General features: G+C 42.8%; 1 protein-coding gene across 1 annotated transcript in view; it reads left to right on the top strand.

The window, feature by feature from the left end:
* The window catches only part of LOC147701148 (sialic acid-binding Ig-like lectin 13), a 498,018-nt gene extending 486,058 nt beyond the window's left edge, over window positions 1–11,960 (top strand). The window contains exon 7 of the mRNA XM_086929313.1: window positions 11,842–11,960. Coding sequence (XP_086785439.1) covers window positions 11,842–11,960 — 119 coding nt within the window. The remainder of the gene's footprint in view (window positions 1–11,841) is intronic.
* The last annotated feature ends 273 nt before the right edge of the window (window positions 11,961–12,233 follow it).

The raw sequence follows: 12,233 nt of genomic DNA, 5'->3' as shown, positions 1-12,233 counted from the left end.
TCGAGATTATTTCCTCAGCATAACTGCCTCACTCATCTGTTTACTTCCAAAACAGACATGCGTATGCTTCGAGGTTATTTCCTCAGCATAACTGCCTCGCACATCAGCCTCGATTAACTTGTTTTCTTTTGAAGAATGTACTTTCGCACATACTGACTAGCGCTCCCTTCAATCAACTTGTTTTCATTTAAACGCTTAACTAATCAAGCGTGTCCAAGTCGATTATGGATTCGCACGTGCACACGTATGGCTCAAGAGCGTCGTCTTTAATTGACTATTTCCTTTTGAAAAGACGTGGCTTCGCGCTCACTGCCTCGCGCTACCTTCAATAAACTTGCAACAGTTACCAAGCCTGTACAAGTAAAATACAAATTCCCTTTTGTTTACACTCGTGACAAGCTTGAATTAACAGCGCAGGTGACAAATCCGCTTGGGTTACCAGCGCAGCCCTTCTCTCCTTCACGCTAAATTATGCACGCACTTGGTCCATTTAATTCACACAAAGCATTTCTTCTCTTCTACACGTTTGGTCACATACACGCTTGGGTATTTAGTTGAAGCAAAGTATCTCTCGATGAGTTTCACTGTCCTTGTAAAGATGGCAGGAAACAGCTTAAAGTTACTGACTTGATCGTGACTATTGAGTGATATTGCTTCCAGTAATCTTAATGACATTACTCACGAAATCAAGCAGCAGCGCTAAGTAAAATAGACACTTACATTTAGATGAAAGGATGAAGTCAGGAATTTTCAATAATTTTCTTTTCTTCTTCATTAGCGCTAATTTTAAATTTGCGGCGGTCCAGAGGTGAAGGTTGAGCTTCTCCTCCCCTCTGCACAGGACTACCTCGTCGCCATAATTTGTAGTAATCAAGACTGCTCCAAATAGAACTTTTAAAGTATATTTATTCAGAAGTAGATTAACATGCAACAACCTTCAACAATACAATTCAATACTGGTTATTCTTGGAACCTTAGCTGTGATGCAGTTCCACTGCATCAGAGTTACATCATACAATTCTAGATGTTACCACAAAATGTTTATTTGAGGTTTAATATATAAAATATTTACATTAAAATACATTTACAATGTGGGACATGATTCCTATCACAGAATGTCCCAAATACACTTATAAGTGGAATCATAAGCCATTTGTCTACGAGCCATGCAGTTTCTTTCATCAGCACTTCTATTCCCCTTTTCTATCCATTTCTGAACATAAAATATGGGTTTAGATTCTATGACAGGAGGCCCCACAATTTTTATGAACATTATAGAAGACAGAAGATTGATTGATATTCTGTTCCGCAGTGGTGTGAGCACATCATTCATTACACTAAAGCCCCATTCACATTCAGCAATGGAGGTACAAAATGTGTCTATAATGTGCACTAATGGTTTCAGGGATTCAATTTCTATTTTGTTTGTACTCTCTAAAACCAATGATGTACTTCCTGGTGTCCAATACATGAAACCTGCTCCAAAGGTTTTGTAATTCTCCCTCACCATATAGGATGGCTACTGGATCTGGCCAATAAACTGGTTGTGCAGTTTCATTCTATGTACCAACTCTTTGTATTCTATTTTGTCAATGTTTGTGATTGTGCATCTAGAAAGATTTGATGCATTAGTCATTGTCATCCTTTTTTTGCAGGTTCTTTGCTAAGCTCCTAAAGAACTGTGCCCTATTGGTGCTAACACAGCTTTTGTTCTGTTGCACTCCTACACCAGCAAATTTTATCCGTTCAGCAGCATTTAACGCAGTTGTAGCACAGGGCCCAGGTAAATCAGCCATTGATTCAAACGCTATAAACTGCATCAGTATTGGATGATCAGCCTTATATATGGTCATATCAGGCCGCTGCAGCCTTCTGGATAGGTCACCCAATTCTGTGAGAGCATCATATAATATGCCCATATTTTCAACAAACACCAGGGAGGTTAATAAACGATTTAAACTTGCAAGGTCTTCTGCTACAAACCCAATTCTGCCCCATTGTAAACACCTGGATGTGACTCAATTCAAAACATGCACTGCCTGAAAAACAGTAACAACTCTCTGGAAAAAGCAAACGCTCATAGGAAATGCAGGATTATGTAAAGCGTGTGAAATATAAGCAGGAACGACATGTTACCTTAACGCTTTTACTCTCATTGTTCAGAAATCAATGAGTATTTTTTGTCTCAATCGTTGAGTACATGAATTCCTGGCTCCTCGTAAACCCAGGTATTAAGCAGGGCTCAGCAGAGAAAGGGACTCTTCACTAGAATCTGATCTGACTCGCGGAAACCCACAAGGGCTCCATCACATTTGTGCCAGCCAGCTAGCTGCTCAAACTTACATCTACATTCAAGTGTCCTGAAAAGGATACATTTTGAACTGTCGGACATGGCTAACTCTTCTACCCACAAAAAACTTGAGAGAGATCTTGACAGTAAAAAGCAAAATTATATTTTTGTTCTGGAAGTGAACAAAAAGCAGTAACCCACTGAGCTATCCACATAAAATATTGCTCTTTGATATGCATGATACACGTTCTTTGCAGCAGGCGCGTATTAACCCTCTGCACTACGTTAGATGAGTCAAAACAGCCATTGGACAAAACTCTTCTCCCATCTCTCTCCAGCAGGTACATTGATCACCAGAGTTATCTTGGCACTTTTATTGTTGCCCGAAACCTGCTGAATATACAAGGACCTTTGCAGTGTTTTTAAAACTCCTGCACTGCTACAAAATCCGCCCCCAAAAACTAATCTGGCCCCCTACTCTTCCAGTCACCCCGGGAAACGCCTACTGCCTGGAACTGCCAGTCCGGCCTAGTTACTGTAGCCTTTTTCTATACAATACTGCAGATAATGCTTATTTGATGTAAACGTCACAGATCACTGTTAGTGTAAGAGACAGATTCTTTCTGAATATCCTTTAAATTGGGTTATTACCTGAATGATACATATGAGCAGTTTGGTACACTAAAGAAGGCCTCTGGCTAGATCTCTGAGGTAATCACATTAATGTTATTCCTAAGGACCCTCACACAGGACCACTTGCCTTTTCGACCTTCCTGTACATTTCTTGCCTGTGATTTATTATGTGTGATCTTTTTGGCAGATGTTTTGAAGTTTGCACCTTTAACATAAACGTTCTAACAAGGAATATAATAAAGTTAACTTCTAGACAATTTTGTAGATGATTTCGGGCCATGCTATACAAAATGAAAGTAAAGGCAGAATGCAATCATCTGTTCTGCAGTCCTGTGACTTTGAGTCACATTCAAAGCCGGAGAGATGTTGCTCTTTGCAACCTCATCTACTGGTACACAGAAGCCATAATACTATCAGTCATTTCTCATATGCAAAGGGGCCAATTGTTGACGAAACTATTCTGCAGTTTAGCTATTGATTCCAATTCTGGTTGGCGCTTGACATTTTAGAAGCAAAAACTGAGAAGTATCTGCAATGGTTACCGTGTCTTTATGCATTAAATAATATGAAGTTTCTAAATTTGTTCTGTATTTCACAGAAACGAACAACATTTGTTTTAGAGTTCCCTATAAATTATGGGTTTAATCAGCATTAAGGAACTATTGACAACTGTAAGCTACAGTTCCTGCTTTACCATTGCCCATTGTATAATTAGAACCTTGGAACTTTGGAACATTAAATACATTCAACCATCTATATGGTGCACGTTCTTTGCAGCAGGCATACTAACCCTGTGCGCTACATTAGATGAGTAAAAACTCAAAACTGCCAACAAACAAAACTATACTCTCTCTCCAGCAGGAAGATACACAACCAGAGATATCAATCTTAAGACTTTTATTATGCAGAAAAATGACTGGGTTTACAAGGAACTCTGCAGTGATTTATGTTTTTTAAAGGTGAGTCATTATGCTGCACAGTTCTGCTGGTTTTGTTCCTGGGGCTGCAAAACCGGGCCCCAGGTACAAAACCAGCCTCCCAACCCTCTGTCCCATGCCCAGTACACCCAGTCCGACCTTAGTGCAAGGGCCTATTTGTTTTCACAGTCTGACCCTGGATAGGCTCTGAAAGGGGCTCGGGGGTTACAGAACTGGACAAATTGTGCTGCATATATGCAATATTATTATTTTTTTAAGTCAAAAGTATGATTTTAAAAGACCAGGGGGCATATTATCAAGGGGGTTTATCTCCGCTTTTTTGGCTTTAAAAGCCAAGAAAGCGGAGATAAAATTATCTCCCTATTACCTAGCTGTCGCTAACACCAGTTAGCGACAGCTAGTAGGAGATAGCGACCATCTTGGGCCCCACTTTGCATGTCAGTGATATTTATCACTAATGACATGCAAAGTGGGCGTGCCAAGATGTTAGCGACTGAAAACAGTCGCTAACATCGCTATCTCCTATTACCAACTTTTGGAGATATTCGCACTAAGCGCGAATATCTCCAAAAGCTAACACCTGCCCTGAGCAGTTCTTAGCCATGTTATCCAATGGGAGGTGGATAACATGGCTAAGAGCATTAGCTCGGTAATGCATGAATATCGCTGAGTTTTCAGCAATATTCATGCATTGCGGCGATTTGTATCGCATTTGCAATAAACCTTGGCAATACCAAGGTTTATTTGCGGTAAAAATCGCCGCAGCTCAGCGGTAAAATTTTTGTCTCTAACCAAGCAATAGCGATAATTATTGCTTGGCACAGCCCAAGTCTAACAATATCTGAAGGAATACCCTGGAAATTAGATTTTTATATTTGTTTGTCCTTTTTTTAAAAAAAAATGTATCGGATTTGTTATTTCATAATCATTGTATCAAATTCATTATATTTACATAGCAACATTTTCTGAATCGTTTTACTATGTTATTCTTTTAAAAAAACGTATCGAGATTAAAAATATATTTTTTATATCTTAGCAGTCTGTTGTATTAATTGTTTTTTATCATTCATGTGGTTATCATCTGTTATGATCATGTTGTGTTAAGATTTAGCCAGCTCCTTGTAGTATAAGTCTGCCTGGGCATATACCTTTTCAAAAATTATTGTTTCCCTGACCCAGGAGCTAGATCCTAACAGGGGGCCCCTGATACTTACCCAACTTGGTAATATGCCCCCACATCCCTGACCACAGACAGAACAGACAGAGCAGTGGTACACATGTAATAAAAATTACATTAAAGAAAGAGATAATAAGACATTCCATGTTGCCCAGTTGTTTAAAAAACCAAAAACCAAAAACAGGTATTCTTTCATTTCCCCAACTTACTTGATGTTTATGTAAGAGCATAGAGTTCATAGGCCTGCCAGACTCCTGCTGCAGGCCCCAGTGCAGGGAAAAGAGCAGAGCTGTAAAGGAGGGGCTGGGGACCTCTGGGCAGGCACACAGAACAATTTACAGGAGAGGCTGGTGGGGCTGGGCCGTCTGTGGGTACATCGACCAACAAGGGGCCTCTTCTTCAGCAGCCGCCTTCCTCCTATTTTCCACTTCTGGCTGGGTGGAGAGCAGATTTGCAGCAAGCCACAAATTCCTCAATGAAGCCCTTTTCCAGGTGTCGTCCCTCAGTCTGCGTGACCCTGAATATAAAGGGCAGACAAGTTCAAGGGCGGAGGCCACCAAAGCATCTTGATGTGACCATTGCATTGGTCACAGTGGGGGCAGGCAGGTAGCCTCAGCAGTAGTGAGCTGTAAATCACTGCAGCAACAGGGCCGTCAGAGGTAGGCATTTTGCGTGCTAACCCAAGACTGATGGCCCTTTTAGTGTTGCTTTGCAGGACCCTGCCCCCAGATATGGTGGGGCGTGGGGGAGGCCGTAGGCACTGAAGAGGCCTTGCTCGATGTGCACCACACAGGGGTTAAAGTTATATTTTTTAAGTAGGACCATTCCTGCTGTCCTGGTACGCTTTTTAAAAATAAAGAAGTAGGGGAACGGACTGTAATAATTTTTCAAAGTAGGGGCACGCCGTGATCCCGCCCACTTCTACCACTGGGTTACAAAAAGGAGTACAGAAGCTGCGGGCACTTGGGTGCTGATCTGCCTGCGGAACACCTACCATATGGCCATGCAATGCTGAAACACATTAAAATTGGCAAAGACAATAGCTCTCACATTGCCAGAACGATTGGCTTTGACAGTGCATGTTTGTTTTTTACAGTTGTCCTAGGGTTCTCCTGCAGAGCAAAGCCATGCAAACCTTATGTAGATGTCCTTACCATCAAAGCTGTTAATAGGCATAGCTCAAAATTGTGCAGAACTGACATACACCATAATACAATTAGACACCAGTTTCTCGTTAAGGTTCTACTATCCCATAAAACATTTTTTTTGAAACCTGACCCCAAACAAGTTAGCTGGAGCAATGGAACAGTGAAATTCACTGTATGTTGGCTTTCATTCTAGCTTCAGTCAACTGCCACAACCTTTTGTATAAAACATCTATCTGCCAGCCAGTTCACTGATCAGTTTCTTGACTTGGCTCTTCATGCACCTTTTCTGCTGAAGTGCATGCAGAGCTAGGACAAAGCATGTGTCCCAGTGGAAAGGCTGCTTGACTGCTTGAAGAGATGATGCAGAAGCCAGAATTTGAAGTAAAAATTCCTTTAACCTTGAGGAGCCTGGAGAAACACCACTACACTGTGTTCACTCCGGTACAGATTGTCCAACTCTCCATGATGGAACATAGAACACTAAAGAAGAAAATACATTCCACATGTGGAAACATGCATGTGGAAACACAAGCTTTTCAAATAACCATTTTAAAGCAACACAACACTTCCCCCTCCTTTATATAAAAAAAACAAGAACAAGGAAAAAGGAAAAAAAACAAAAGACAGGAAACTTACAAAATGTGGAGGAAGGGCATTAAGAAATTACATATTATTAACCACATAATCTTTAAGCCAAATAGGAGCTTTTCTCACCCTAGGAGCTTCCTGGTTAAGAGAAGGTGGAACAAGGGGTGTAATGTTTTTACCATGGGTGTTCCCATCCGAAGTTATAGCAGGTGGAACAACAGGTGTGATGTTCTCACCCACAGTTGGATCAGTGATGTTCTCACCCAAAGTTGGATCAGCCCGAACCACCCCTTCCCCCTCCCTCACAACAGTAGGATTAACAATGATACTGTCTGTTGTGACAGGGGACGTAAGTAAGTGAGAACTAGATGTAGCATTAAAATCCTCCTTCAACCATTCGGAATTGTGAAAATCAGAGCTTCTACATAAAAAAGGCTGATCCATGGCAACCCTTTTCAAATTCCACACTTCACCATTTTTGAGTCTGACTGCATTTTGTAAAACTTCAACCACTTCCTCAGCATCAAAGAAGGCACTTTCACCTTTAAAAACAAAACCTGTTTTTTTTAACCCCTTCGCTGCTAGGCCTTTTCCCCTCCTGTGCTAAGCCTTTTTTTGCGATTTGGGGTAGTGCGAGCTTAGGCCTCTGTAATTTTTGACCACATAAGGTATCCACGCCAAATTTGCGTCCTTTTCTTCCAACATCATGTGGATTTTAAAGGTGCCCAGGGTTTGTGGATTCCCTTGGAGGGGTCCCAGAAATTAAGCAAAATACAGTGAAATTTTAGTTTTTTTCAGAAAAATGGGAAAAACGGACTGCAAATGAAAGCCTCTGGGTTTTTCCCTGAAAAGGTTATGAAAAAAGGGTTTATGGGGCTGAAATTTCCATTCTCTCAGCTTTTAGGGAATGACAGTCTTTTGTCAGAGAACCAACATAATTGAAAATTAGTTGAAAAAAACTGCCTTTTGTCTGAACGTTTTCACCTGTAACTTCTTGTAATTTTGAAAAAAAAAATTGAAAAACTCTTTGAAAGCAATATACTGTTACATCCGTTTGATCTTCCTGGTTGTGGGGATATATAGGACTTGTAGTTTCACCAAGAACCCGACAAACCCAGAGCCAAAAACTGAGCAGCAACTTGCAATGGTATTTTATTATTTACCGGGTATAGAGCACTTATTCTTGGAAAATGTATACATGGAAAAATCGGTACGAAAGATACCTATGTATTTCTGAATTGGGTAAAAGTTATAGAGTTTAGAAACAGTATATATTTGCACATTTTCAAAATTGGGACTACTCATACTAGCATGAGAATTATTGGTCATTTTGCAAAATGATTTTTTTTTTACACAATGTGTTTCATTGGGAAGGGAGAAATGCATGAAAACTTTATAGGTAATAACAGTTGATTTACAAATCTGAATTACCCTAAGTCTCCCAATAAAAACGGTACCTCACTTGTGTGGGTCGGCCTTGTGCCTGCGACAGGAAACGGCGCAAAATGCAACGTGGTCACACCTCAAGTTTGCAGTTAAAAATTGACCCTTTTATGGCAAAGTGCCTAGCTGTAGTTTTTGCACCCTAGCTCTGCCGGCACCTAGGGAAACCTAGCAAACTAATACATTTTTGAAAACTAGACACCCAGGGGAATTCAGGATAGGGTGACTCGACTGCCTCCCACCAGGTTCTGTTACCCAGAATCCCTTGTAAAGCTACAAAATTGACAAAAAAAGCATTTTCCTCACATTTCTATGGAGAAAAGTTCTGGAATCTGCGTGAATCAACAAATTTCCGCCCACCCAGCGTTCCCCAGGGTCTCCCAAAAAAAATGGTACCTAACTAGCCTGGGTCTGCCTAGTGCCTGCAACAGGAAACAGCGCAAAGCGCAACGTGGTTGCACCTCAATTTCGCAGTGAAAAAGTGCCCTTTTTTGGCAAAGAGCCTACCTTTCGTTTTTGAACAAATGCTCTGCCGGCACCTATGGAAACGGAGCAAACCTATACATTTTTTAAAACTAGACACCCAGGGGAATTCAGGATGGGGTGACTCGACTGACTCCTACCAGGTTCTGTTACCCAGAATCCCTTGCAAATCTAAAAAATAGACAAAAAAACGAATTTTCCTCAAATTTCTGTGGTGGAAAGGTTTGGAATCTGCGTGGATCAACAACTTTCCACCCGCCCAGCGTTCCCCCAGGTCTCCGGAAAAAAATGGTACCTCACTTGCCTGGGTCTGCCTAGTGCCTGCGACAGGAAACAGCGCAAAACGCAACGTGGTCGCACCTCAATTTCGCAGTGAAAACGCACCCTTTTTTGGCAAAGAGCCTACCTTTTGTTTTTGAACCCTAGCTCTGTAGGCACCCAGGAAAACCTAGCAAACCTATACATTTTTTAAAACTAGACACACAGGGACATTCCGAATGGGGTGACTCGACTGCCTACCACCAGGTTCTGTTACCCAGAATCCCTTGCAAATCAAAAAAATTGACAAAAAAAACGCATTTTCCTCACATTTCTGTGGTGGAAAGTTCTGGAATCTGCGTGGATAAACAAATTTCCACCCACCCAGCGTCCCCCCACGTCTCCTGAAAAAATGGTACCTCACTTGCCTGAATCTGCCTAGGGCCTGCGACAGGAAACAGCTCAAAACGCAACGTGGTCGCACCTCAATTTCGCAGTGAAAACGGGCCCTTTTTTGGCAAAGAGCCTACCTTTCGTTTTTGAACCCTAGTTCGGCCGGCACCTAGGGAAACCTAGCAAAACTATAAATTTTTGAAAACTAGACACCAAGGGAAATTCAGGATGGGGTGACTCGACTGCCTCCCACAAGGTTCTGTTACCCAGAATCCTTTGCAAAGCTAAAAAATTGACAAAAAAAATGCATTTTCCTCACATTTCTGTGGTGGAAAGTTCTGGAATCTGTGTGGATCAACGAATTTCCACCCACCCAGCGTTCCCCCAGGTCTCCGGAAAAAAATGGTACCTCACTTGCCTCGTTCTGCCTTGTGCCTGCGACAGGAAACAGCGCAAAACGCAACGTGGTCGCACCTCAATTTCGAGGTGAAAACGGGCCCTTTTTTGGCAAAGAGCCTACCTTTCGTTTTTGAACCCTAGCTCTGCCGGCACCAAGGGAAACCTAGCAAACCTATACATTTTTGAAAGCTAGACACCCAGAGGAATTCAGGATGGGGTGACTTGACTGCCTCCCTCCAGGTCCTGCTACCCAGAATCCCTTGCAAAGCTACGAAATTGACAAAAAAAACGCATTTTCCTCACATTTCTGTGGTGGAAAGATCTGGAATCTGCGTGGATCAACAAATTTCTACCCACCCAGTGTTACCCCAGGTCTCCCAAAAAAAATGGTACCTCACTTGCCTGGGTCTGCCTAGTGCCTGCGACAGGAAACAGCGCAAAACGCAACGTGGTCGCACCTCAATTTCGCAGTGAAAACTGGCCCTTTTTTGGCAAAGAGCCTCCCTTTTGTTTTTGAAACCTAGCTCTGCCGGCACCTAGGGAAACCTAGCAAACCTATACATTTTTGAAAGCTATACACCCAGGGGAATTCAGGATGGGGTAACTCGATTGCCTCCCACCAGGTTCTGTTACCCAGAATCCCTTGCAAATCTAAACAATTGACAAAAAAAATGCATTTTCCTCACATTTCTGTGGTGGAAAGTTCTGGAATCTACGTGGACCAAAAAAAATTCCACACACCCAGCGTTCCTCCAGGTCTCCCGATAAAAATGGTACCTTACTTGCGTGGGTAGGCATAGTGGCTGCAACAGGAAAAGGTCCAAATCGTATGGTGGAGACTTAAAAATAACCTCTAGTAAAACTACCTTATTTTTTGGTGGGGGGAACCTGAGTTTTTAGCCCGGGGCTCGGCGGCCATCTTTGGAAACTACCAAACCCAAACAGTTCTAAAAACTAGACACCCGGGGGAGTCCAGGAAGGTATGGCATGCGTGGGTCCCCCATCGTATTCCTACCCAGAATTCCCTGCAAACCTTAAAATAAGGTAAATTACATTTTTGCGTGGGATCTCTGTGCCGGCAAAAATGTTCTACCACCCAGCGTTCCCCTTGTTCTCCCGAGTAAAATGATACCTAACTGGGTGGGCCAAAGCAGAACAGGCCAAAAATGTATTTTTAAGAAATTGGAGCGTTCTGGATGACAAATTAAGCACAGAGAATTCTACAGTTTTGTGGTCATCCTGGTCACAGGCCACTGTTCTTTGCCCCAGTAAAAAACTATATAATTTGTAATGCCCCCCAAAGACTGGAGCGTCCCTTGTCCAAGGGGACGCTCCCCAAAACAAAAATAAACAAAAGGGCAGCACAAAATTGCCCCCATTATGAGCGTGGCCACTCCCCGTACGCACAAACAAGGCCCCAAAATGCCGCTTTTAAAAAATATTTTAGGCAACTTCTGCCAACCCCTGGGGGCCAGACAAAGCGAAACAATTTGCCCCCAAATGTGGGAGCAACCCTTGCCCAAGGGGCCACTCCCCGAACGCACACACAGCCAATACAACAACAAAAAAAAATCCCTGGTGTCTAGTGGGCATTCCTGCTGCACGATCGCACGATCGTGCAGCAGGAATGTTCTAAAGAGGCATCGAGGGGAAGGAAAACCTTTTCATTTCCCCCGATACCTCTTTAGTTTAAATCCCACCCACCCCAGGCCCCAAACTTACCTCTTTCTCCTCTGATGCGCAGGAAGCAAATGGCTTCCCTGCGCGTCGGAGAAGAAAGGGAACCTCCAATGACGTCAGCGCGCCTCGCGCGCTGACGTCATTGATGACGCGGGCGGGGGGAGGCAGGGGAAGGTGTTCCCCTGCCTTCCCAGCAAAAACTTAGAAAATCGGGCACCCGCGGGGGGAGCACTGGCGCTCCACCCGCGAGTGCGGCTCATGACGAGCTCTGCTCGTCATGAGCATACAAGGGGCTAACCCGTACCCAGTCACCTAATTCGATACCAACAGGATGGGTAGAGTGCTTAGCATTAAAATACTCTTTACTTTTCTCATGAACGCGTTGCATTCTATTCCATACTTCCTCCTTAGACCAGTTGACCGTGCCTCAAGAGGACAGCCATGAAGGATTACATTTTGACCTAGGTTTGCGATCCCACATGATAATGAAAGGAGGTAACCCTGTGGTCTCAGTTGCAGTTACACGATAAGCCCAAACAGTCTTACCATCTGAGCAATCCAATCCTGAGAACCACTAACAGCAATTTGAATAATACCTTTCAACACACGGTTGAACCTCTCAACCATGCCATTCCCACTAGGGTTACATAGGGAGGTAGTTCTGTGGCTAATACCTAATTTAGCAAAATAATTCTTAGCTATATTTGACACAAACTGGACTCCATTGTCACTAATCAAGGTGGTAGGAATTCCCTCTGAAGAAAGACTGCTAGAGTATCAGCTTTATCAACCACTTTAACAGA

Source organism: Lissotriton vulgaris, chromosome 7 (assembly GCF_964263255.1).
Source record: "Lissotriton vulgaris chromosome 7, aLisVul1.2, whole genome shotgun sequence".
Lineage (NCBI taxonomy): Eukaryota > Metazoa > Chordata > Amphibia > Caudata > Salamandridae > Lissotriton > Lissotriton vulgaris.
Note: the sequence above shows the minus strand (reverse complement) of the source record. Positions and strands in the feature narration are given on the sequence as shown.